Genomic DNA, 23,981 nt, shown 5'->3' on the forward strand with positions numbered 1-23,981 from the left:
ATCTGTCACCTCTGCTCCATCCCCATATACTACTGTCTAAGCTGAAAAACACCTTCCCTTACTTAGATTATTACAAGAGCATCCTAACTGGTTTTCCTGCTTCAAGTCTCACCCATCCCTGGGGAATCCTGGGGGGTGGGGTAGGAGATGACTTTAAAACTGTATACAAAATACTTCAGTAGCTTCCCATCACATATAAAAAGTTCACACTCCCTAACATGGATACAAAATCCTTTATTATGTAGTCCTTGCATGTATTTCCAAGCTCATCTCCCATCACCTCTCTTATTTATTCCTGACATACTGAGCTAACTGTAGACCTGGGGTGTCTTTAGATAGATCGATCCAGAGTGACGTTATCTTTAGTTGAAAATTTGAATATGTGCATATCTCATGATCTAAAAACTCCGCTATAAGTGTGCTAGAGCAGCGGTTCTCAAACTTTTGTGTGTATTCGAGTTAGCTGGAGAACTAATAAAGACTGCAGAGGTAGCAAGCTGGATAAAGAATGGGGCTGAACTTTATATTTTTATGAAGTTCTCCAGGTGATTCTGTTACTATGGAAGTTTGAGGACCACTGCCCTAAAGCAAGAGCCAGCAAATTACAGCCTGGGCACCAAATCTGGCTGCCGCCTGTTTTTGTAAAGGAAGATGTGTTAGAACACAGCAGTGAAAATGTGTAGTTGCAAGGGAGATGGGGTGACCTACAAAGCTGAAAATATTTACTCTCTAGCCTTTGCAGAAAAGTTAGCAAAGTCCAGAGGAACACTCTGTACTCAGAGACATTTATAAGGATGTTCACCTTGGCAATGTTTGTCATAGTGAGATTTTGAAAAGTCTTCAATGTACTGAAATAGAGGAATACATAAATTAGGATATATACATCTAATGGAATACTATACAGCAGATAAAATTTACTAGACCTTTATGTATTAACATGGATAGAACAAAAAAAATAGAAGAATGTCACATACAGCATGATTTTTTTTATATGAATGTTTAGACACAATATATGTAGAAAGGTATTTTATTATTTTTTTGTGTGTGTGGTACGCGGGCCTCTCACTGTTGTGGCCTCTCCCGTTGCGGAGCACAGGCTCCAGATGCGCAGGCTCAGCGGCCATGGCTCACGGGCCCAGCCGCTCCGCGGCATGTGGGATCTTCCCGGACCGGGGCACAAACCCGTGTCCCCTGCATCGGCAGGCGGACTCTCAACCACTGTGCCACCAGGGAAGCCCTAGAAAGGTATTTTAAAATAAACTGGAATGGCATATACTAAATCCAAGATCATCTTGCCTCGACTCTATAAAGTATTTTCATTAAAAAAGCTGAGGTCAAAAAGTGACAAAAATCCAAAGATTTGCAAATACTACAATATATTTTTTGCCATATTGTCCTCTGTGGCTTTTGTTGTATTTAAAATTGAAACCAGAAATACCCTAAACTATTTAACTATAGGGGAAAGTAATTGAACATTAATAATCCAATGCAATGGAATATAATGTAGCCCTTAAAAATGTACATGAAGAAAACATAAGAAATAATTGATTTAATTGTCCATTCTGAACATACCAATAGAATACAAAATTGTCCATGAAGTAAGGTTACAATTACATATTTTTTTAAAAGTGCAGTCCTTTTTTTTATTCCTTTTTTCCCCTTTTGGTTGTCTTGTCTATTGAGTTGTTCCTTTTAATCAATATATATACATACCAAAAATTACTAAGAAGACAACAGTAGATGTGTTTAACTTAATACTTTTCTTCTCTTTTATTTTCCAAATAATATTAAATAAATACATATTACCTTAAAATGAAATGTGGTGATAGAGCTTGTGCGTGGCAGATGGAACTGACCGCACATCCAATGTCCATCTTCCCCTTCATCCTACTATGCTCAGTTAAAACACTACAAATCTCAGCCTTCCTTGCAAACATGGGTGGTCAGGTGATAAAGTTCTAACCAATGAGATAGATGTACAAGGAAACTGCTGGGTGCAGCTCGTTAAGAGGAAGCTGACTTGACTAGTTTTCACCTTTCCCTTTTCCCTTCTCCTACTTCTTTCCCTGAATGAGACTGTGAAGCAAGTGAGAAGCCATCTTGTGAGCATGGGGACAAAGCCACTCATTAAAGGACAGCAGAGTGGAAAGTCAGGAGGAGTCTGGATTCCTGAAGGCATTATAGAGCCACTGCACCAACCCTGGACTGCATACCTTCCACCTTTCCTGTTACATGAGGAAAAGCTCCAAAATACCTTACTTGTTTAAGCCTTTCTCTTATATGCAGCCAAACATAACCCTTAACTGAGACATCTTGCTAAAATTAAAGTTTAACAAATTATACCACTGTAAGGCACTTTAAAGTTTATCTAAGCATACTGCCTTCAGATGAGAAAAGCAATCTTCAGAAAGGTTGAAGGCTTGAAGCCCATCTGTATCCAAACAAGGACTAGAACCCCACTCTCACTTAAGTAAATATTTTTTTCTAAAATATTAAAATCAAGTCCACTTTAGTGGTCCAGGTTGAAAATAACTTATTGGACGTTTCATATTTCTTTTTCTAATGATAACATTTAAAGAAATTAGACATGCACAGGTCAAAAACCAATGCTCATCCTTCTGTTGCTCATAAGCAAACTGCACTTTGAAGTTACTCAAAATCAGTATTCAAACTAACTGACATCAGTTTCTTAAGTATATGCGGGTTCAGGTTACTCCTAAAGACTAAGTAATCTACAACAAGGATAGAGAGTCAGTAAATTTACAAATGGCATTTGAAGTCATACTCTGCCCCACAAAACAACTAATTTAGGCCCTTTTCTCTGATTATCAACCTAACAGAAAACCAAAAATACTTGTATTACACAAATGGTACATGTCTGAATCTCACAAATATTGTTTCTGATATAAAGAATAAGACTCTTTTGTCCTCGGAAAAGAGAGATTTCTTTCCTATACTGGATATAGGATTTTTGGATCCCTAATGCTTTTTGCTCAGTAGTTGGCTACTTCCATCACCAGCTCCCTGGTTAGATTCCTAATCCCTGCTCTTCAGACAAACGCCCTCTGGATTCCACTGTGTAAGAAAACCCAGGTACTCAGGGCATCTGCCCAGAGAACAGAGAGGACCAACTCCTTAAGAGCCTGAACTTTCATTCTCTCTCCTTTCTGCTTAGTATGTGGCCCCACTCTTGGTTCTTCTAACATTTCTTTTGTTCTTTACTGAAGAGAAATGTAATTCTCTGCCTCCAGATCTAAACCTCTTAGAGAAAGACATTTTCTTCAAGAATAAGACAAATTCATCAAGGGAAATAAGTATTTTTGTGAACATGAATAAATTACAGAATCTGAGGTAGCAATGAGAAAACTGATTAAATGCTTTTTAGATATGCTACAGAGTCTTCTTCCATGTCACACCAGCACTTGTTGCTACCCTCCAGGAGGCTAGATACCCCGTTTCTTGAGCTATGACTGGGGGTAGGCTGTCAAGAAGCAGGAAGCCAGAATATATTATATTCTGTAGGTAGAACTTGATATTTTATATTCTGTAGGTAGCAATAAAATTCTACCTACAGTTAAGAAACGCTAAGCGTAAAAGAGCCCTTGCAGCGATTTCTAAATACCACAAGATGGAGCTATGACTCCATGGCAGAGGGAAAAACTTCACTACTTTTCCAACAACAAAAAAACACACGTTATTTTCCTGACTTTCCAACACACAGACATAAGGGTATTTCTGGGTTGTAAATAACAGAGAGGTCTGCAAAAAAGTTAATTTCTCCCTCAATTCATTAACAAAAATACAAGATTTTTCTATGTCTTTCACTAAAGGTTTGCAGTTATTCAAAGAGCGCTCTCCATAAATGCCCAGGGCTTCTGTGAATACAGCAGGCAGCTTAGTGCTCTACCTACAGCTACTGAGAAACACATTATTTCTGATCAGCAGTATCAAAGGGCTGTTGGTATAGCAGAGTTAAATGGCAGAGGTTTAAGAGGGAGAGACTCTGACTCCACATTTCCAGACTGTGTGAAACTGAGTAAATCATTCAATCTCTTCAAGCTTAGAATCACATGTATTAAAATAACAATATAAAATTGTATGTCATGGGGTTTGTTGCAAGACTGAAATAATGTACATAAGTTAATTTGCATATTACATATGTTTAATTTAGGACAAGTTATTATAATTATTAGTGTAATATTAAGTCCTGCCAATTTAGCTGAGTATCGTATTTTCATTTTCATGCAAAGTACCCTTGGTTTATTTACGAGATTTCCATGTTTTTCTGAGTATTCTTGAAATAAAAATTCAGAAAGAGTTCAACATAAGTCATGCTTTGGGCCTCCTCTACATTAAAAAAAATATTAACAAATATTTGAATGAATGAAAAACAAACGAATACTCTTTGTAAAGTAGAAAACATAAATTCATTTATCGGAGATTTAAATTACTTCTCAAAAGAAGAAAGATGTCACTAGGGCAACCAAAAGAAAAAGTAGGTGAAGCAGCCCAGTGCGGTTACAGGGTAATTTATGGGTTCTAGGAACTAGAATGGAACTGTTTTAGATGGGTATGAGAGAGGTATTTCTGAGTTAAACAGGCTCTTTCAGGTTGTAAGGAATAGACACTCAGGTTTCCCCCCAGCCTGACCACTGAGATCCTTTCACTTCCATTTTGTTTGTACCTGCAACAGAATCCCTGCCCAGCTTTTTACAGGAGAGACCAAGCTGAAGGCCTTGTTTATAGGATTTTTTTTTTTTTTTTTTTTTTTTGCGGTACGCGGGCCTCTCACTGCCGTGGCCTCCCCCGCTGCAGAGCACAGGCTCCGGACGCGCAGGCCCAGCGGCCACGGCTCACGGGCCTAGCCGCTCCGCGGCATGTGGGATCCTCCCGGACCGGGGCACGAACCCGCGTCCCCTGCATCGGCAGGCGGACTCCCAACCACCGTGCCACCAGGGAAGCCCTATAGGATTCTTTACATCACAGGAAAGCTCCACTGAATAAGATATTTTATTTGGACCTTGTCACAGTCTTTAAACTTTTGTTTGAAATCTGTCTGGGGAAAAGTACACATAATTTCCTTCAATTATTCCTTTTGTTTCAACATCTTTTACTCACCACTGGCATCCATTCATAGACACGAATAGAAGACAGTCTGTCTACAATAAAGCAAATATGAGCAACTGATGTTTTATCAATTTTAACTCCACTTATAAAACATATATATAGGCGCTTCTGTACCTGAAGGATTTCCACAGATTTTTTTCCATTTTCTCTTTGAGAGAAACAATCTGCTTTTCTAGTTGGTCATTCAATTCAAGTTGTGTCTCATAACGGGTTTTCCATTCACCACCTGAGTGAAGAGGTGGGGACGGTCAAGCTCACCTCACCACCTCTCATTTATTCATTAAAACATTAATTAGCTCAGTCCTACTCCATTACTATACTGGAATTTATTAGTAACACAGATGCACTGGAGGGAACTCATGTCTAAGCGTGCGTTCTCCGTTACACAGGATCTGTGCAGACACCAGACTCACCTATTCCCACCCAGCCGGCCTCACTGTCACTATTGTGATTCCTGGTCTTCTTACTCTCCACCCGCTTTTGTCTTTAGTTCCTGTGTATCCTTATAAGGAATTCTACTAGAGGAAATATCAGGAACATGTTTCTTTCCTTGGAACTTGAAATATCCATATATTACAGCCTAAGGAGTACTAGCCTCCCATCCAATGTCATATTCATTTCTTTCCTTTGCAAAAGAATTCTGAAGTCTGTTCAACAACTACCAATTATGTGTTTGCTGTGTTAAAAGCACACAATACCTTACACATATAAACTAATTTAATCCTCATTTACAAAAACTTACCCATTTTACAGATGAGAAAAACAAGGTTCAGAGATGTCAAATAACAGTATTAAGATGACAAAGTAATAAATGGGGAACTGGGGTTTCAACCAATTTGTTCTGACTTGAAAGTGTGTCCTCTTAACCGCTATGCTATGGTAACACTCTTTACCTTCGGCTACCTATTCAGGTATCTTCTCTTATCCGTAAGCAGTTTTCTTTCACTAAATCCCTTTGGCTACTGAGGCCAAAACATTTGTCTTCTTGCTCTGGGAGGAGGAGGAGGATGCAGCCTAGAATTAAAACCTCCTTTTCGGCTCCAAGGCCCAAAGCTAATTTTTTTTTTTTTTTTTTTTTTGAGTCTTGAAAGTCACACTTTGTAGAGAGAAAAAAGGGTGTTTCTAAACTTTAAATGCTCTTTGCATATATGGGGCAACTTCTGCTACATAATGGCTGATGGAGGAGTCTAAGCAGAAAGACTTACTAGCTCACACCACTGCCAACCTCCGCAACCTTAACACAACCCTGCCCTTACTCTCATTTCTAATCAGATGTGGTCTACCAAAGAGAGGGGCAGGAATGCCCTTCCAAACCGAAGTCCAAAGTCATTAATCCAAATGCTTAACAAGTGGATGGAGACCCACAAAACTGGAGATTGATAAAATTTTTGCTTTCTTTTCACATACCAGCATTGCCCCCCCACCCACAAATTTGGTCAGCTTCCTGCTGTCAACTGTTTTCTTTTTCTGAAAAAGGACCACACTGAGTTTGACTCTCCCTGCCACACTTTGTTCTGTGATAAGCCAGAAGTACTGATTTCATACTGAGGTTTGTAATTTTTACAAAATTTTTGAGAAATAGTTTTTCATCTGTCTTTAAAATGCAGTAATGTTTAAATTATGCTTTCAAGTGGGAATAAGATTAGCAATTCAAAATAGCAAGTTTCTGGAATAATCTTGATACTAAGGAATGTTCAGAACCATCTAAAACCAGCCCAGGTAAGAGATGTGGTGCTCTCATTAGATGGTCACAATAAATGTGACCCTAAAAGAGATGATCCTTGACCTTGAGCACCACAGCAGCCAACCTATCAAGGCCTAAGATGTACTTAATTATCAAAATACAGATTGTGAGGATAAAAATTTAGCAGAAACATTTGTGTCTCTTGGGAGAAAAAATACCCTGAGCAGTAACTCCATGAAACCACTGCTTTTGCAGTAATTCTAAAAACAAACAAAAAACAAGCACTGTACCTTTGAAGGGAAAAATTAAATTGCTTTGCAGTCTCAAAGAGGGATCTTGGCTAGAATCACTACAGTGAAAAACAAAATCAAACCAAAAATTGAAAAATTCTAGAAATATCCTTCATGGTCAAAATTGACCTTAAAAGAGGAAGTTCATAAAGCAAGAGAATATTAGGTGGAGGCTTATCTTTCAGATATGGACATTTTTTTCCCAAAGAGAGATAGCACGTTAACAAAAACAAAACAAACAAAGCCCAACTAAACAACAATGCCAAATAATTATTTTTAAATTGTTAAGAAGAACACAGTTGAACTGATTGAAACTTGACCCTACATGGACATTCATGTTTGTGTTGTTCACTATATTTATGATTACAGTGATGGAGTTATATTAACTTGAAAAGACTTTGTAAAGTAAGAAAATGTTAACAAGGAAAGGAAAGAGCCTACTATGTGGGACTGTATGAGGCGCTAGGGATTCTAAAATAAAATAGACACAATTCCTGCCGTCAATCAGCAGTAGGAGAAGTTGGGAGGGGTGGGGAGTACAGAAACATAGCCAGAACATTTAAGAAATTTTTGGTTAATTGGTTGTAATGGTACACAAAGAAAGATATCCAATCTGGAAGGTGACAGAAGGGAATCAGAAATGGGGAGGTCAAGATTGAAGAGGGACAGAAAATGCTTTTTGGAGGGAATGACACCTGTTCTAAGCCAGAGAGGGTAAAAAAGAATATTCAAACAGCAAGAACTGCATGAACAAAAATGCCAACATGTACAAAAAGGGGGCACGGTGCAGACTATCTCTTTGAGTAAAGTTGCCCCCCAGCAAATTTTCAGAAGACTCCATGAGGAAAAACATCCCCAAAGTAGGACCAGTGGGTTTAAGCCATGTCTCCACCAGTTTATTTCTGTGATCCTGAGCAAGTTACATTTCCTGTGCCTCAATTTCTCAACTGTAAAATAAGGATAATTAAAGTTCCTACACTATAGGATATTGACAGGATTAATTAAAACATGTGAAGGCTTAAAGCAGTGCAGGGCACACAGAAATTGCTATAAAACTTAGTTGTTTTTGTTATTAGCATTTTTATCATCATAAGAAATTTACTGCAAAAATTTTTCCCCAAAGGGTAGTACTACACTGCTATCAGTAATGTATAAAGTTCCTATTTCACTTATAAAAAAAAATCTCTACTTCTTTTATAGGCAACAAATTTCTTTGACTTTAAAACAAGTTGGATATTTTCCCATATTCACGAGTTGTCTCTGTGTCCTACTCATATTTATCTACTGGGAACTTAGTGTTTTCTAACTGAATTGCAGAGGACATAGGTGTGGTGAAAATATAAACCTTTTGTCCATCATTTTGGCTACCAATGTCTTTCCCAGATTACTGTTTGACTTCTCATATTGGTCTTTTTTCCTTTAAATCAAGGGAAGCTATTTTCACAAGGGAAGTCAAACCTAAACATGTTTTCCTCAGTGATTTATTGCTCTTTAAGAAAGGCCTTCTTTATCCATAAACAAATATATATTCATCTATATTTTCTTGGTTCATTTTAAAATATTTAAATCTTTAAATTTTAAATATTTAATAATTTTAAATATTAAATCCATCTGGAAGGTTTTATTTTAGAGTAATTTTTATTTATTTGGCTGCCCCAGGTCATAGTTGCGGCATGCGAACTCTTAGTTGCGGCATGTGGGCTCTGGTTCCCTGACCAGGGATGGAACCCGGGCCCCATGCATTAGGAGCACAGAGTCTTAGCCACTGGACCACCAGGGAAGTCCCCCCAGAAGTTTTGAGAATTAAGTATACAGTGAAGATCTAAAGGGATTATTTTTCTAAATATTATACCAATTTTCCAAATTCATCACTTTAAAAGAAGCTCATGTTTTTTTCTTTTTTTTGGCAGTGCCATGCAGCATGCGGAATCCTAGTTCCCTGACCAGGGATCAAACCCATGCCCCCTGCATTGGAAGCACGGAGTCTCAACCACTGGATGGCCAGGGAAGTCCCTCTTTTAGCTCTTTTAAAGCTCTGTGTGGTGACACAGATTCCAATAAAACATTGCTGGTAATTGGCTCTTTGGTTCCAGTTCTCTGCCCAGAAGCCCTTTCCCAAACTTGGGCAGGCAGGCTAAAGTTGTTCTTTCTTGATGGTGGGAAGGGGAAGACAGTAATTAGAAAGTGATAGCTTCATGATTTTTATGGAATGTTTGTGTCCCTCTAAAATTCATATGTTGAAGCCCTAACCCCATGTGACTTTAGTTGGAGGTGGGGTCTGTGAGAAAGTGATAAAAGTTAAATGAGATCGTAAGGGTGGGGCCATAATCCAATAGGGCTGCTGCCCTTATAAAAAAAGGAAGAGGCACCATAGCTTGTTCTGCCTGCCATGTGAGAACACAATGAGAAGGTGGTCATCTGCAAGGCAGGAAATGGGTCCGCACTAGAGACCAAATCGGCTGGCACCTTGATCTTGGACTTCCAGGATCTAGAACTATAAGAAAATAAATTTCTGTTGTTTAAGCCACGCAGTCTTACAGTACTTTGTTATGACAGCCCGAGCAGACTAAAACAATGATCATTTGGTACTTTCCTATTTCAATGTCTGGTGCAGTTTTTGTAATAATCTATTTCCCACAAGTCTCATAAATGAAAATGGTTTTCTCCTTTTTTTCATAGATAACTGAAAACAATTTTTTAATTAACTTAGTAACCTGGCCCTGAATTTCACACTAGTACAACATTTTAATAAATTAGAATCTCTTTCTGTTATGGACTGAACTGTGTCTGCTTCCTCCCCCCAAATTCATATGTTGAAGTCCTACGCTCCCAGTACTCAGATGTGACTGTATTTAGAGATAGGACATTTATAAAGATCATTAAGGTTAAATGAGATCATATGCTTAGCCCTAATCCAATATGACTGATTTCATTATAAGAAGAAATTAGGACACAAACAGGTACAGAGGGAAGACCATGTGAAGACACAGAAAGAAAGCCCTCAGAAGAAACCAACCCTGTGAACATCACACCCTTGGACTTGTAGTCTCCAGAACTGTGAGAAAATAAGTTTCTGTGGTTCAACTCAGCCTGTCTGTGGTACATTGCTATGGAAGCTCTAGCAAACTAATATATTACATATTTTGTTTTATTGATTTGTTTTCAGTTTTAATGACTTTACCTTTATTATATATTGTAGGAGTCCCGTCAACTCCCCAAAATTTCTTATCAGTTATCCCTGTCTATTTATTCATCTCATTAACTTTAGAGTCAGTTATTGAAGTTAAGAAAAAACAGCTGTTTTAATAAGAATTACATATCAATAAATTAATTTGAAAAGAATGAGCATATTTATAACACCCAATTCTCCTATACAGGAAAAGTCTACGTCCCCATTATAAAACCTTAATAATAAATTTCCCAATTTCATTTCACTTTAGGGTTTCTCTCCAGTATGAAATCCCTTATGTTGAACAAGGTGAGAATTCCGTTTTTTTTTTTTTTAAACATCTTTATTGGAGTATAATTGCTTTACAGTGGTGTGTTAGTTTCTGTTTTATAACAAAGTGAATCACTTATACATACACATATATCCCCATATCTCTTCCTCCTTGTGTCTCCCTCCCTCCCACCCTCCCTATCCCACCCCTCTAGGTGGTCACAAAGCACTGAGCTGATCTCCCTGTGCTATGTGGCTGCTTCCCACTAGCTATCTATTTTACATTTGGTGGTGTATATATGTCCATCCAACTCTCTCACTTTGTCCCAGCTTACCCTTCCCCCTCCCTGTATCCTCAAGTACATTCTCCTGTAGGTCTGCGTCTTTATTCCCATCTTGCTCCTAGGTTACTCATGACCATTTTTTTTTTTTTTTTAAGATTCCATATATATGTGTTAGCATACGGTACTGGTTTTTCTCTTTCTGACTTACTTCACTCTGTATGACAGACTCTAGGTCCATCCACCTCACTACAAATAACTCAATTTCATTTCTTTTTATGACTAAGGAATATTCCATTGCCACATCTTCTTTATCCACTCATCTGTCGATGGACACCTAGGTTGCTTCCACATCCTGGCTATTGTAAATAGAGCTGCAATGAACCTTGTGGTACATGATTCTTTTTGAATTATGGTTTTCTCAGGGTATATGCCCAGGAGTGGGATTGCTGGGTCATATCGTAGTTCTATTTTTAGTATTTTAAGGAACCTCCATACTGTTCTCCATAGTGGCTGTATCAATTTACATTCCCACCAACAATGCAAGAGGGTTCCCTTTTCTCCACACCCTCTCCAGCATTTATTGTTTGTAGATTTTTTGATGATGGACATTCTGACTGGTGTGAGATGATATGTCATTGTAGTTTTGATTTGCATTTCTCTAATGATTAATGATGTTGAGCATTCTTTCATGTGTTTGTTGGCAGTCTGTATATCTTCTTTGGAGAAATGTCTATTTAGGTCTTCTGCCCATTTTTGGATTGGGTTGTTTGTTTTTTTTTTTTGATATTGAGCTGCATGAGCTGCTTGTAAATTTCAGAGATTAGTCATTTGTCAGTTGCTTCATTTGCAAATAATTTCTCCCATTCTGAGGGTTGTCTTTTCGTCTTGTTTATGGCTTCCTTTGCTGTGCAAAAGCTTTTAAGTTTCATTAGGTCCCATTTGTTTATTTTTGTTTTTATTTCTGTTTCTCTAGGAGATGGGTCAAAAAGGATCTTGCTGTGATTTATGTCATAGAGTGTTCTGCCTATGTTTTCCTCTAAGAGTTTTATAGTGTCTGGCCTTACATTTAGGTCTTTAATCCATTTTGAGTTTATTTTTGTGTATGGTGTTAGGGAGTGTTCTAATTTCATTCTTTTACATGTAGTTGTCCAGTTTTCCCAGCACCACTTATTGAAGAGGCTGTCTTTCCTCCATTGTATATTCTTGCCTCCTTTATCAAAGATAAGGTGACCTTATGTGCATGGGTTTATCTCTGGGCTTTCTATCCTGTTCCATTGATCTATATTTCTGTTTCTGTGCCAGTACCATACTGTCTTGATTACTGTAGCTTTGTAGTATAGCCTGAAGTCAGGGAGCCTGATTCCTCCAGCTCTGTTTTTCCTTCTCAAGATTGCTTTCGCTATTCGGGGTCTTTTGTGTTTCCATACAAATTGTGAATTTTTTTGTTCTAGTTCTGTGAAAAATGCCAGTGGTAGCTTGATAGGGATTGCACTGAGTCTGTAGATTGCTTTGGGTAGTATAGTCATTTTCACAGTGTTGATTCTCCCAATCCAAGAACATGGTATATCTCTCCATTTATTTGTATCATTAATTTATTTCATCAGTGTCTTATAATTTCCTGCATACAGGTCTTTTGTCTCCTTAGGTAGGTTTATTCCTAGGTATTTTATTCATTTTGATGCAATGGTAAATGGGAGTGTTTCCTTAATTTCTCTTCCAGATTTTTCATCATTAGTTTATAAGAATGCAAAAGATTTCTGTGCATTAATTTTGTATACTGCTACTTTATCAAATTCATTGATTAGCTCTAGTAGTTTTCTGGTAGCATCTTTAGGATACTCTATGTATAGTATCATGTCATCTGCAAACAGTGACAGTTTACTTCTCCTTTTCCGATTTAGATTCCTTTTACTTCGTTTTCTTCTCTGATTGCTATGCCTAAAACTTCCAAAACTATGTTGAATAAGAGTGGTGAGAGTGGGCAACCTTGTCTTGTTCCTGATCTTAGTGGTCATGGTTTCAGTTTTTCACCATTGAGGACAATGTTGCCTGTGGGTTTGTCATATATGGCCTTTATTGTGTTGAGGTAAGTTCCCTCTATGCCTACTTTCTGAAGGGTTTTTATCATAAATGGGTGTTGAATTTTGTCGAAAGCTTTCTCTGCATCTATTGAGATAATCATATGTTTTTTCTCCTTCAGTTTGTTAATATGGTGTATCACATTGATTGATTTGCATATATTGAAGAATCCTTGCATTCCTGGGATAAACCCCCCTTGATCATGGTGTATGATCCTTTTAATGTGCTGTTGGATTCTGTTTCCTAGTATTTTGTTGAGGATTTTTGCATCTATGTTCATCAGTGATATTGGCCTGTAGTTTCCTTTCTTTGTGACATCTTTGTCTGGTTTTGGTATCAGGGTGATGGCGGCCTTGTAGAATGAGTTTGGGAGTGTTCCTCCCTCTGCTATATTTTGGAAGAGTTTGAGAAGGATAGCTGTTAGCTCTTCTCTAAATGTTTGATAGAATTCGCCTGTGAAGCACCATCTGGTCCTGGACTTTTGTTTGTTGGAAGATTTTTAATCAGTTTCAATTTCAGTGCTTGTGATTGGTCTGTTCATATTTTCTACTTCTTCCTGGTTCGGTCTCATAAGGTTGTGCATTTCTAAGAATTTGTCCATTTCTTCCAGGTTGTCCATTTTATTGGCATAGAGTTGCTTGTAGCAATCTCTCATGATCCTTTGTATTTCTGCAGTGTCAGTTTTTACTTCTCCTTTTTCATTTCTAATTCTACTGATTTGAGTTCTTCTCCCTTTTTTTTCTTGATGAGTCTGGCTAATGGTTTATCAATTTTGTTTATCTTCTCAAAGAACCAGCTTGTAGTTTTATTGATCTTTGCTGTCATTTCCTTCATTTCTTTTTCATTTATTTCTAATCTGATCTTTATGATTTCTTTCCTTCTGCTAATTTTGGAGGGTTTTTGTTCTTCTTTCTCTAATTGCTTTAGGTGTAAGGTTAGGTTGTTTATTTGAGGTAGGATTGTATTGCTATAAACTTCCCTCTTAGAACTGCTTTTGCTGCATCCCATAGGTTTTGGGTCATCGTGTTTTCATTGTCATTTATTTCTAGGTATTTTTTGATTTCCTCTTTGATTTCTTCAGTGATCTCTTGGTTATTAAGTAGTGTATTGTTTAGCCTCCATGTGTTTGTATTTTTTACAGTTTTTTTTTCCTGTAATTGATATATAGTCTCATAGTGTTGTGGTTGGAAAAGATACTTCATACGATTTAAGTTTTCTTAAATTTACCAAGGCTTGATTTGTGATCCAAGATATGATCTATCCTGGAGAATGTTCCATGAGCACCTGAGAAGAATGTGTATTTGGTTGTTTTTGGATGGAATGTCCTATAAATATCAATTAAGTCCATCTCGTTTAATGTATCATTTAAAGCTTGTGTTTCCTTCTTTATTTTCATTTTGGATGATCTGTCCATTGGTGAAAGTGGGTTGTTAAAGTCCCCTACTATGATTGTGTTACTGCCGATTTCCCCTTTTATGGCTGTTAGTATTTACCTTATGTATTGAGGTGCTCCTATGTTGGGTGCATAAATATTTACAATTGTTATATCTTCTTCTTGGATTGATGCCTTGATCATAATGTAGTGTCCTTCTTTGTCTCTTCTAATAGTCCTTGTTTTGAAGTCTATTTTGTCTGATATGAGAATTGCTACTCCAGCTTTCTTTTGATTTCCATGGAATATCTTTTTCCATCCCCTCACTTTCAGTCTGTATGTGTCCCTAGGTCTGAAGTGGGTCTCTTGTAGACAGCATATATACGGGTCTTGTTTTTGTATCCATTCAGCCAGTCTTGTCTTTTGGCTGGAGCATTTAATCCATTTACATTTAAGGTAATTATCGATATGTATGTTCCTATTACCATTTTCTTAACTGTTTTGGGTTTGTTATTGTAGGTCTTTTCCTTCTCTTTTGTTTCCTGCCTAGAGAAGTTCCTTTAGCATTTGTTGTAAAATTGGTTTGGTGGTGCTGAATTCTCTTAGCTTCTGCTTGTCTGTAAAGGTTTTAATTTCTCCATCGAATCTGAATGAGATTCTTGCTGGGTAGAGTAATCTTGGTTGTAGGTTTTTCTCCTTCATCACTTTAAATATGTCCTGCCACTCCCTTCTGGCTTGCAGAGTTTCTGCTGAAAGATCAGCTGTTAACCTTATGGGGATTCCCTTGTGTGTTATTTGTCATTTTTCCCTTGTTGCGTTTAATATTTTTTCTTTGTATTTAATTTTTGATAGTTTGATCAACGTGTCTTGGTGTGTTTCTCCTTGGATTTATCCTGTATGGGACTCTCTGTGCTTCCTGGGCTTGATTAACTATTTCCTTTCCCATATTAGGGAAGTTTTCAACTATAATCTCTTCAAATATTTTCTCAGTCCCTTTTTCTCTTCTTCTTCTGGGACCCCTATAATTCGACTGTTGGCACATTTAATGTTGTCCCAGAGGTCTCTGAGACTGTCCTCAATTCTTTTCATTCTTTTTTCTTTATTGTGCTCTGCAGTAGTTTTTTCCACTATTTTATCTTCCAGGTCACTTATCCGTTCTTCTGCCTTATTCTGCTATTGATACCTTCTAGAGAATTTTTAATTTCATTTATTGTGTTGTTCATCACTGTGTTTGCTCTTTAGTTCTTCTAGGTACTTGTTAAATGTTTCTTGTATTTTCTCCATTCTATTTCCAAGATTTTGGATCATCTTTACTATCATTATTGTGAATTCTTTTTCAGGTAGACTGCCTATTTCCTCTTCATTTATTAGGTCTGGTGGGTTTTTACCTTGCTCCTTCATCTGCTGTGTGTTTTTCTGTCTTCTCATTTTGCTTAACTTACTATGTTTGGGGTATCCTTTTCACAGGCTGCAGGTTCGTAGTTCCCATTGTTTTTGGTGTCTGCTCCAACTGGCTAAGGTTGGTTCAGTGGGTTGTGTAGGCTTCCTGGTGGAGGGGACTAGTGCCTGTGTTCTGGTGGATGAGGCTGGATCTTGTCTTTCTGGTGGGCAGGTCCATGGCTGGTGGTGTGTTTTGGGGAGTCTGTGGCCTTATTATGATTTTAGGCAGCCTCTCTGCTAATGGGTAGGGTTGGGTTCCTTTCTTGCTGGTTGTTTGGCATAGGGTGTCTAGCACTGTAGCTTGCTGGTTGTTGAGTGGAGCTGAGTCTTGGCATTGAGATGGAGATCTCTGGGAGATTTTCGCTGGTTGGTATTACGTGGAGCTGGGAGGTCTCTTGTGGACCAATGTCCTGAACTTGGCTCTCCCACCTCAGAGGCATACCCCTGACGCCTGGCTGGAGCACCAAGAGCCTGTCATCCACATGGCTCAGAATAAAAGGGATGAAAAAGAAAGAAAGAAAGAAAGAAGAAGATAAAATTAAATTAAATTAAAAAGTTATTGAAATAAAAAATAATTATTAAAAAAAATTTTAAATGAAAAAAAAGAAAGAGCAGCCAAACCAAAAAACAAATCCACCAATGATAACAAGTGCTAAAAACTATACTAAAAAAACAAAACAAAACAAAAACCCGGATAGACCAAACCCTAGGACAAATGGTAAAAGCAAAGCTATATAGACAAAATCACACACAGAAGTATACACATACACACTAACCAAAAGAGAAAAAGGGGAAAAAATATATATATTGTTGCTCCCAAAGTCCACATCCTCAATTTGGGATGATTCATTGTCTATTCAGGTATCCCACAGATGCAGGGTACATCAAGTTGATTGTGGACAAGGATGAGAATTCTTGCTGAATGGTTATTATTCCATTATAGTCATAGTCTTCTGCTATCTCTTCATATAAGTCCTGAATATTTCTTATCAAGGGTATTGTCAGACATTTTATGATTCAGGATGGAATTGTTGTGCAATCATTAAAAAAACCCCTATTTTCTAACTGGTTATTGCTAGTGTCTTGGGTTTTTTTAATAAAAATTTCTTCCACTTCTGTATCCAAACATTTTCTAATTTTTTAGTATATTATATATAATATATATATATATAAACTAATATATATTATATAATATACATATATAAACTAATATAGTAGTTTTTCAGTTGATCCTCTGGAAAGTTCTGGATATCAAATTATAAAAGTTAAAAATTATAATAATTTTATATCTTCCTAATAGCTATAATGCTTATTTCTGTTTCATATTTTATTGCTTGACTGGACCCTTCAAAACAATATTAAATTTTAATGGTGGCTGGAGGCATCTTTGCTTTTTTCCAGGAATGGTAATGCCTCTAATGTTTCATCATTAAGTGTTATTCCAGTTCAAGATAAATAGAAATATATTTTTTTAATAAGACAAATTGAATTTTATCAAAACCTTTTTTAGCATTTACTGAGACGAGTTTTAAAAAACTATTTGATCTACTAATACATTACTTAATAGCCAAAGAGTTTTTAACTAGAAACCAGCCTATAAATGAAGACTCAAAGGGAGCTTAAAGGAAAGGTCTGGGATGGAGATGTAAATCTGTATATTATCAGTATACAGATGGCATTTCATACCATATGACCAGAGGGGATCTCCTAAGTAGTGGGTGCATGTATCAAAGAAAAGTCAGAGGACTGAGCCCTGAAGCACTCCAAGTTTTTAGAACTCATGAAGATGAAGAGAAGTGAGGAGTGGCCAGTAGATATGAAGAAAACCAAGACAGTGTGGTGTCCCAGAAGCCAAGTGAGCAACGGGTTTCAATGATGAAGGTGATCAGTTCTGGCAGTGCTGCTAATGTCAAGATGAGTACTGAGAGACGACACTGGATTTTGCAAATTGAAAGTTACTGGTGACCTTGATAAGAGCAGTTTCAGCTGATCAGAGGCAAAACTTCTGATTGGAGTGAGTCCAAGAGAGAATAAGACAATCATGCTTGTGCTGGGCAAATCCAGCCCATTTCTATGCCTAGATGAGCAATGTCCCAGAACCTCAGTAAATCAAGGCTCTCTTCTCCAGATGAAAAAACTTTAGAAGCAAACTTAAGAAACTTAAGTGGAAAGAAATAGAGGCTGAGTTTGGGATCTGACGGCAAAATGCCTGGATCCCAATTCCAGATCTATCCCTCCCCACCTCTGTAGCCTTGAGAAAGACATTCAGAATCCCTGAATCTCAGTTTTTCATCTATAAAATGAGGTGATACTGTTTTCAAAGGGTAGTGGTGAGGTTTCAATTTTTTGAAATGCACTTAAACCCCTACACCAATATTGACTCTTCTCACTTTTTTAGGTCTCCTGGACATTTTCTTTCCTGTTCTTTGTCTTGTGGCCAAGCTTTAAGATGGTAAAATTCATATTTACTTAAAACATAAACCACTCGTTTTGAATATAGTTTCCTATGAATCCTAAAGGGCTTCAAAAGGCCACTATGTGAATGTGAAGCCCTTTGAAGTTTGTTCTGCTTGCTGCTTTGCCTAAAAATTAATCCTGTTACAAAACAGGTAGATTAAATATGAATAAACAGGTAAGAGTGCAAATAAAAAAAAATGATTCTATTGAAATATTTTGGTGTACACAGAGCAGTGAAAGGTGAAAGGGGATAATGGTAGAAGGGGAAACATGTGGCCAAAGAAGGGTTGGTATCTGTTTTTTAGATAAAATAAACTCGGCGTGTTTGTGTGCTGTTGGAGATGATTCAGTGGAGCAGGGAAAACGGTGCAGCAGAGAGGACAATCAATTGCTGGAGTGATATCCTGGAGGAGGTGAGAGTAATGGCCTCTGTTGTACAAGTGGAGAGATTGACATTAAATAAGAGTAACACAGAATATGCAGAGGAACAAGAGGGAAGTAAGAGGATGTGCAAAGATGCACGTATGTAGGTGGGTATCTTTCTTGGTAGAAACATGTGGAAATCCTCTTCTGATTGCTTCTTGGTTCTCCTTGAAAGAGGAAGGTAAGCTCATTCGCTGAGAGTGAGAATGGAGAGAGGGGTAGTGAGATTTGAGTAGAGAGTGGAAAGTGTGAAAGAATTACCTAAACAGATGTATCCATGGTTATCACTTGTGCATTTATTTCTTTTATAATGTTAAACAATAATAAATTTATTTTAAAAACTCCTTTAATATTACCCCATTGCCTTCAGGATAAATACAAATTCATCAGAATCATATTAAAGACTATTCTTCGTCTTCTTCATAAACTTTTATCTCATCTCCTGTCACATTCTCGTTACAATCTATGTTCCACCCTTATCAGTTACTTAAGAGTTCTCCTCAAGAGGCATTATGTTTAATACTCCCTGTGGCAGACTATTTGCCAAAGATGACTGCAAGAATCCACCCCATTCCACATGTTCTTCTGCAATGTGACCTTGACAAGTAGATTTTCTCCATTCCCTGAAATCTGTGACTGGTTTTTTTTTGTGTGTTTGTTTGTTTGTTTTGTGGTACACGGGCCTCTCACTGTTGTGGCCCCTCCTGTTGTGGAGCACAGGCTCCGGACGCACAGGCTCCGGACGCACAGGCCCAGCGGCCATGGCTCATGGGCCCAGCCGCTCCACGGCACGTGGGATCTTCCTGGACCAGGGCACGAACCCATGTCCCCTGCATCGGCAGGTGGACTCTCAACCACTGCGCCACCAGGGAAGCCCATCTGTGACTGTTTTGACCAATAGAATATAATGGAAATGACGCTGCCAGTTCTGGGAGCAGCCCTTAACTGGACTGGCAGTTTCTGTCACAGTGCCTTTTGGAATGCTTGCTCTTGGGATACAGCCTCTTGGAACGCAGGCACCATGCTGTGAGAAGCAAAAGCTACAAAGCCATGTGTAGGTACTTCTGATGGGTGGTCCCAGCTGGGCTCCCAGCCAATACCCAGGATGAGTTACCAGCCATGTGGGTGAGTCATCTTGAAATGTCCAGCCCAGCTGAACCTTCAGATGACTGAGTGCCAGACTACATCTGACTGCAATCACATGAGAGACCCCAATTAAGAACTTGCCAGATGAACCCAGTCAATCCACAGACTTGTGAGAGACAAATGTTATTTAGAACCCTAAACGATAGGCTGGTTGGCTATGCAGCAGTAGATAACCAGAACTACTGAGTGCCGATGTGGGGAGACAGCAGTTGTCATGGTAGTAGTGGTGGGGGGAGACAGGTGATTTAGGCTAAAATCATGGCTCTGCCACCCCCTGGCTCTGTGATCTTAGCAAGTTACTTAAATTCCTGAACTTCATTTTTCCATAAATGGGAATAATAATAACCACCTCACCTGACACAGTTCCTGGAGTTAGTTGATTCTGAAGAAGGGATAAAGGTTTCTGCCCTTCACCTTAGGTTTTAGCTTGGCCCACTGCGGAAAAACTTTCTCGCCTGCCATTTTACCTTATCTCTTTATACCCATATTCCAGCTCCTCCCCACGAGAACAGCTGTTGATAATACGACTTGCTGGGCTTAGATTTTACTTGTGGGCATAGTTACTGCATTGTGTGTGTATCTGAGCATGACGTGTTTTGTCTGTAGTTAGATGGATGAGGAAATTCCAGCCAGCCTTGCCACTGCAACTACTTGGTAAGTGTACTCACAGTCTGCCTCCACAGAGCCAGTTTATTAAGGATACAGACATGGAGACGTAGGAAGCTACTTCAGCCTTGGGACAAAGCAGTGTTCTCTAAGCAAGCTTTAACATAGCTTTGGGTATTATGAAAAGTAGCATTATATTTGTCATATGGTTACTAATCCATTTTGTTCATGGCTTCCCCAATAGAAGAAAAGTATGAATGGGTTTAAGAAGCAAAGCCCACCCCCATAACCCTAATAAACTCCTACTGTTCTTTAGTAGTCAGTTCAACACTGCCTCCTCTGCCCTCATGCAAGGTGTGTTGGGTTCCCCTTACCTGAGTTGCCATTTCTCCTCATGCAGAACTTATATTACTTCTGCTCATATTTTAGTTTGACACTTCCCCCCAATAGTCAGTGAAACTCTTTAGAAAAGGGAAAAGAAAGGTCTTCCATTCAAAATGTTGACATATGGCAGGATCTCAATCAATATTTGTGTAATAAATTAACATCTTACAGACATTATAAATTTTAAGGATATATGGGTATGTTCCTGTGTGTAGGTGTGTGTGATGAGGGTGTGTGTGCAACACTCGCCTGCCCCTCCCCCATTCTTTCAACACAAACAAATAGCCAAAACCTAGATAAGGATTTTAAGGTTATATCCCAAATCTAGCAGTTAAGATATAAAGGTTACTACTTGAGTTATATAGAAAACGTGTGATATTTTATTACTAAGGAAATAATGTATTTATCTCACGTAACAAAGGTTCTGCTAATTGAAGAATGAACATTCTGAACTCGTAAGTAGACAAATAATTATAAAGTAACAGGTTTGACACTCTGAAATATGTTTTTAAAGCCTCTATATTAAATTATTATTAATGCTGCCAAAAAGCAATATAGAAATCTTGACACTATTATTCCAAATATGTAATTTAATGTACTATAGGTATCTTGGTAAAATGAACAATAGCTATACAGGAGTCATAAATAAAAATATTTACTTATATACCTTCATCGTCAGTATTGAGTTTGGCTTCCAGTTCCGCTATCTTGTGTCTTATTTCAAGCACTGAGAGTTGCACTGTATCCCTATTATTAAACACATTTTGTTAATTATGATTCAATTAAAAATAACATGAGAAAAATAATACACAGTAACCTACCACTACTTCAGGAACAACCTATTATGAAACATCACTTATTGAAGGCCTGGTTGAGAATTAGTAATCAGGCGAACGCAGGCTTCCGATTACCCGGGTCTAGAAGGACATTAAAATGCACTAAAGCTCAAAGCTCCCCATGTAACCACTTAAAACCCTTTATTCTTAAAGTTGGCCTCAAGAAGTCTGACAATTTTGGTTACCTGGTTTCTCAAAGCCCAGCAAAGGAGCTGCAAATTACTATAGACGGGAACAGCTAGGGCAACAGGTAACAACTGACAATCTGAAATAAAAAGGAAAAAAAAAGAAACACTAATAAAAAAAAATACACACACACACACACACACATAGCATTCCAGAGATTATCTATTTAGGACATCAGCAAGTGGCATAGTAGTTATCAAAATACGATGACAGAATCATTTATATTTCTGAATGCCTATTATATTAAAGGCATTGTGCTAAGTGCTGAAGATACTACCGTAAGTGAACAGAACAGTAATTGCAGCAGCTAACTTCCACCGAATGTTTATTACAAGCCAACACTAAGTGCTTTACATACATTTCAGTCCTGGTACCAACTACATGATGTGTGAGATACCGATTTCTACGCCAGTCTTAGACTTGAGAAAACTGAGGCTTCAGAGGTTCATTAACTTGTGCAAGATCATGTACTTGCTGAGTAAGTGATAAGAGCTGGGATTTGAATCTGTGCAGGATTCCTCTAAAGGACTGGCTCCTACACTCTACTGCTTCAGGAAATACAGAACCTGTCCTCAGAGTGCTTACAGCTTAGTACCAGACCAAGAAATAACTGAGCAATTTAAAAAGTGTGGCTGGAGTTACGACAGAGGAAAGCACAGGAAGCTATAGGGTGCCCCAAGAGAGCCTAGCCCTCCTGTGGCCTGCGGGTGGGGGTGGGGGTAGGGTATCTAAAAAGATACTTAAAATGTTCCAAAGACTTAGTAAGAAGTACTGATATTGAGTACTTTAAGAAGTATATATAGTAGGGGCTTCATTTTTACCAAGTATCACCAATTCTTAAGCTCTTCTAAAGGGATGAAAAAGAAGCATAACTAAACGAAACCTTTGGAATTTGAAACAGAAACCCTGAACTTAGTGGACCATCACAAGCAAACACATGTTTCAGAATTATAGTCTATGCACACAGTACACTCCACCGGACTCGCTCCTGAAGGCAGAACCTCAAAACCTGCCTATTTATAATACCAAACGCAAGAGCTAAATGAATCTCTCCTATAAAGCACTGTTTTCAGATGTCACCAGTTCTGCCCGGGGATTAATGACACTGCAGGTGTCACCTCGGCCTCAGGGGCTTCGGCCTTGAGCCGCGGGGCTCACACAGGCGCAGGCCCTCGGCTTGGCGGCGCCGACGTGAACCCCACACCCGGCGGGGCGCGCGCCGCCCTCCGACTCACTTCAGGTGCCTTTCTTCCAGTAACTCCAGTTTAAGGCGGTCGGTGTTCATACCGTCGAAGGTGTCGCCTCTTCCTTCCTCCACCGTGTCAGATCAGAGGCCACCCACGCCCTTCCCTCACACGGCTTAGAACACGAGACCTGAGGGGACCCCCTGCAGCCGGGAGTGGTCAGGTTCTGTCAGCCGTAGTGGGGACGAACTGCCTCACGGTCGCTGCCTGGCGCCGTGCGGTGACGGCACAGGGCGGCGCCCGGGGGCGGGGCCAGGCTGGGACGCCCAGGGCCGCTCACACAGAAAGAGGGCTCTGTGCTGGGAAGTTTGGAATTGAACTAACTAGAAAGTAATGTAGTATCACGTTAGACCGACAGACTAATGTCCAAAAGAACCACCCAAATTTGTGGGCAAGAGACGATGTGAAGCATTTTGAGGAATAAGTTCAATTAATAGCAATCGAGGGTTTATTTTATACAGAGTGATATGTAACATATGCTAAGTACGTTCACTGCTTTCAAAGAACCTACGGTTTAACTGAAAAGTGATCTCTTGCCAGTGTGTCAGTAGTAACGTGGTGTGGCAAATCTTGTACTCCCAACTTTTGTGCCCAGCCTGAGGCAAGCTGTGGGGAGCAAGATGCTGGTCACCTCTTAGACACTCACCGGTGTCTATTCTGTCTTGGTGGCTCCCTTCCTTCGTCCTCAGCGCGCGTTCCTAATTCTCTGATTGACTGGGGAGGTGGGGATGAGAGGGACCCGCATGGCAGAGAGACAGTCATGCATTTTATATTCTCCCAAATCTTTCTGGTTCACACCTAAACCATAGCTTTTGAAATATCAAAAGCTAAGAACTGATGGTTTTGTTCTCTAGTTTCTCTGTAGAACCCCTGCTCCTTTAGGTCAGGAGGGTCAGGAATCCTCTCCACCTCTAATGCTGCTTCCAGGATCTCTACTCTTCCGTCCTCCTGTAAAAACTCACTCCTTATTTCATCTGGGTGTGA

General features: G+C 38.8%; 1 protein-coding gene across 1 annotated transcript in view; it reads right to left on the bottom strand.

The window, feature by feature from the left end:
- CCDC169 (coiled-coil domain containing 169) overlaps positions 1-23,540 on the bottom strand; it is a 42,980-nt gene extending 19,440 nt beyond the window's left edge. Inside the window, 5 exon segments of the mRNA XM_079903431.1 lie at positions 5,119-5,159; positions 5,242-5,263; positions 5,265-5,353; positions 21,399-21,478; positions 22,989-23,540. Coding sequence (XP_079759557.1) covers positions 5,119-5,159; positions 5,242-5,263; positions 5,265-5,353; positions 21,399-21,478; positions 22,989-23,038 — 282 coding nt within the window. The 5' untranslated portion in view covers positions 23,039-23,540.
- Between the last annotated feature and the right edge of the window lie 441 nt (positions 23,541-23,981).

This window comes from Stenella coeruleoalba (assembly GCF_951394435.1).
Source record: "Stenella coeruleoalba genome assembly, chromosome: 18".
NCBI classification, from domain to species: domain Eukaryota; kingdom Metazoa; phylum Chordata; class Mammalia; order Artiodactyla; family Delphinidae; genus Stenella; species Stenella coeruleoalba.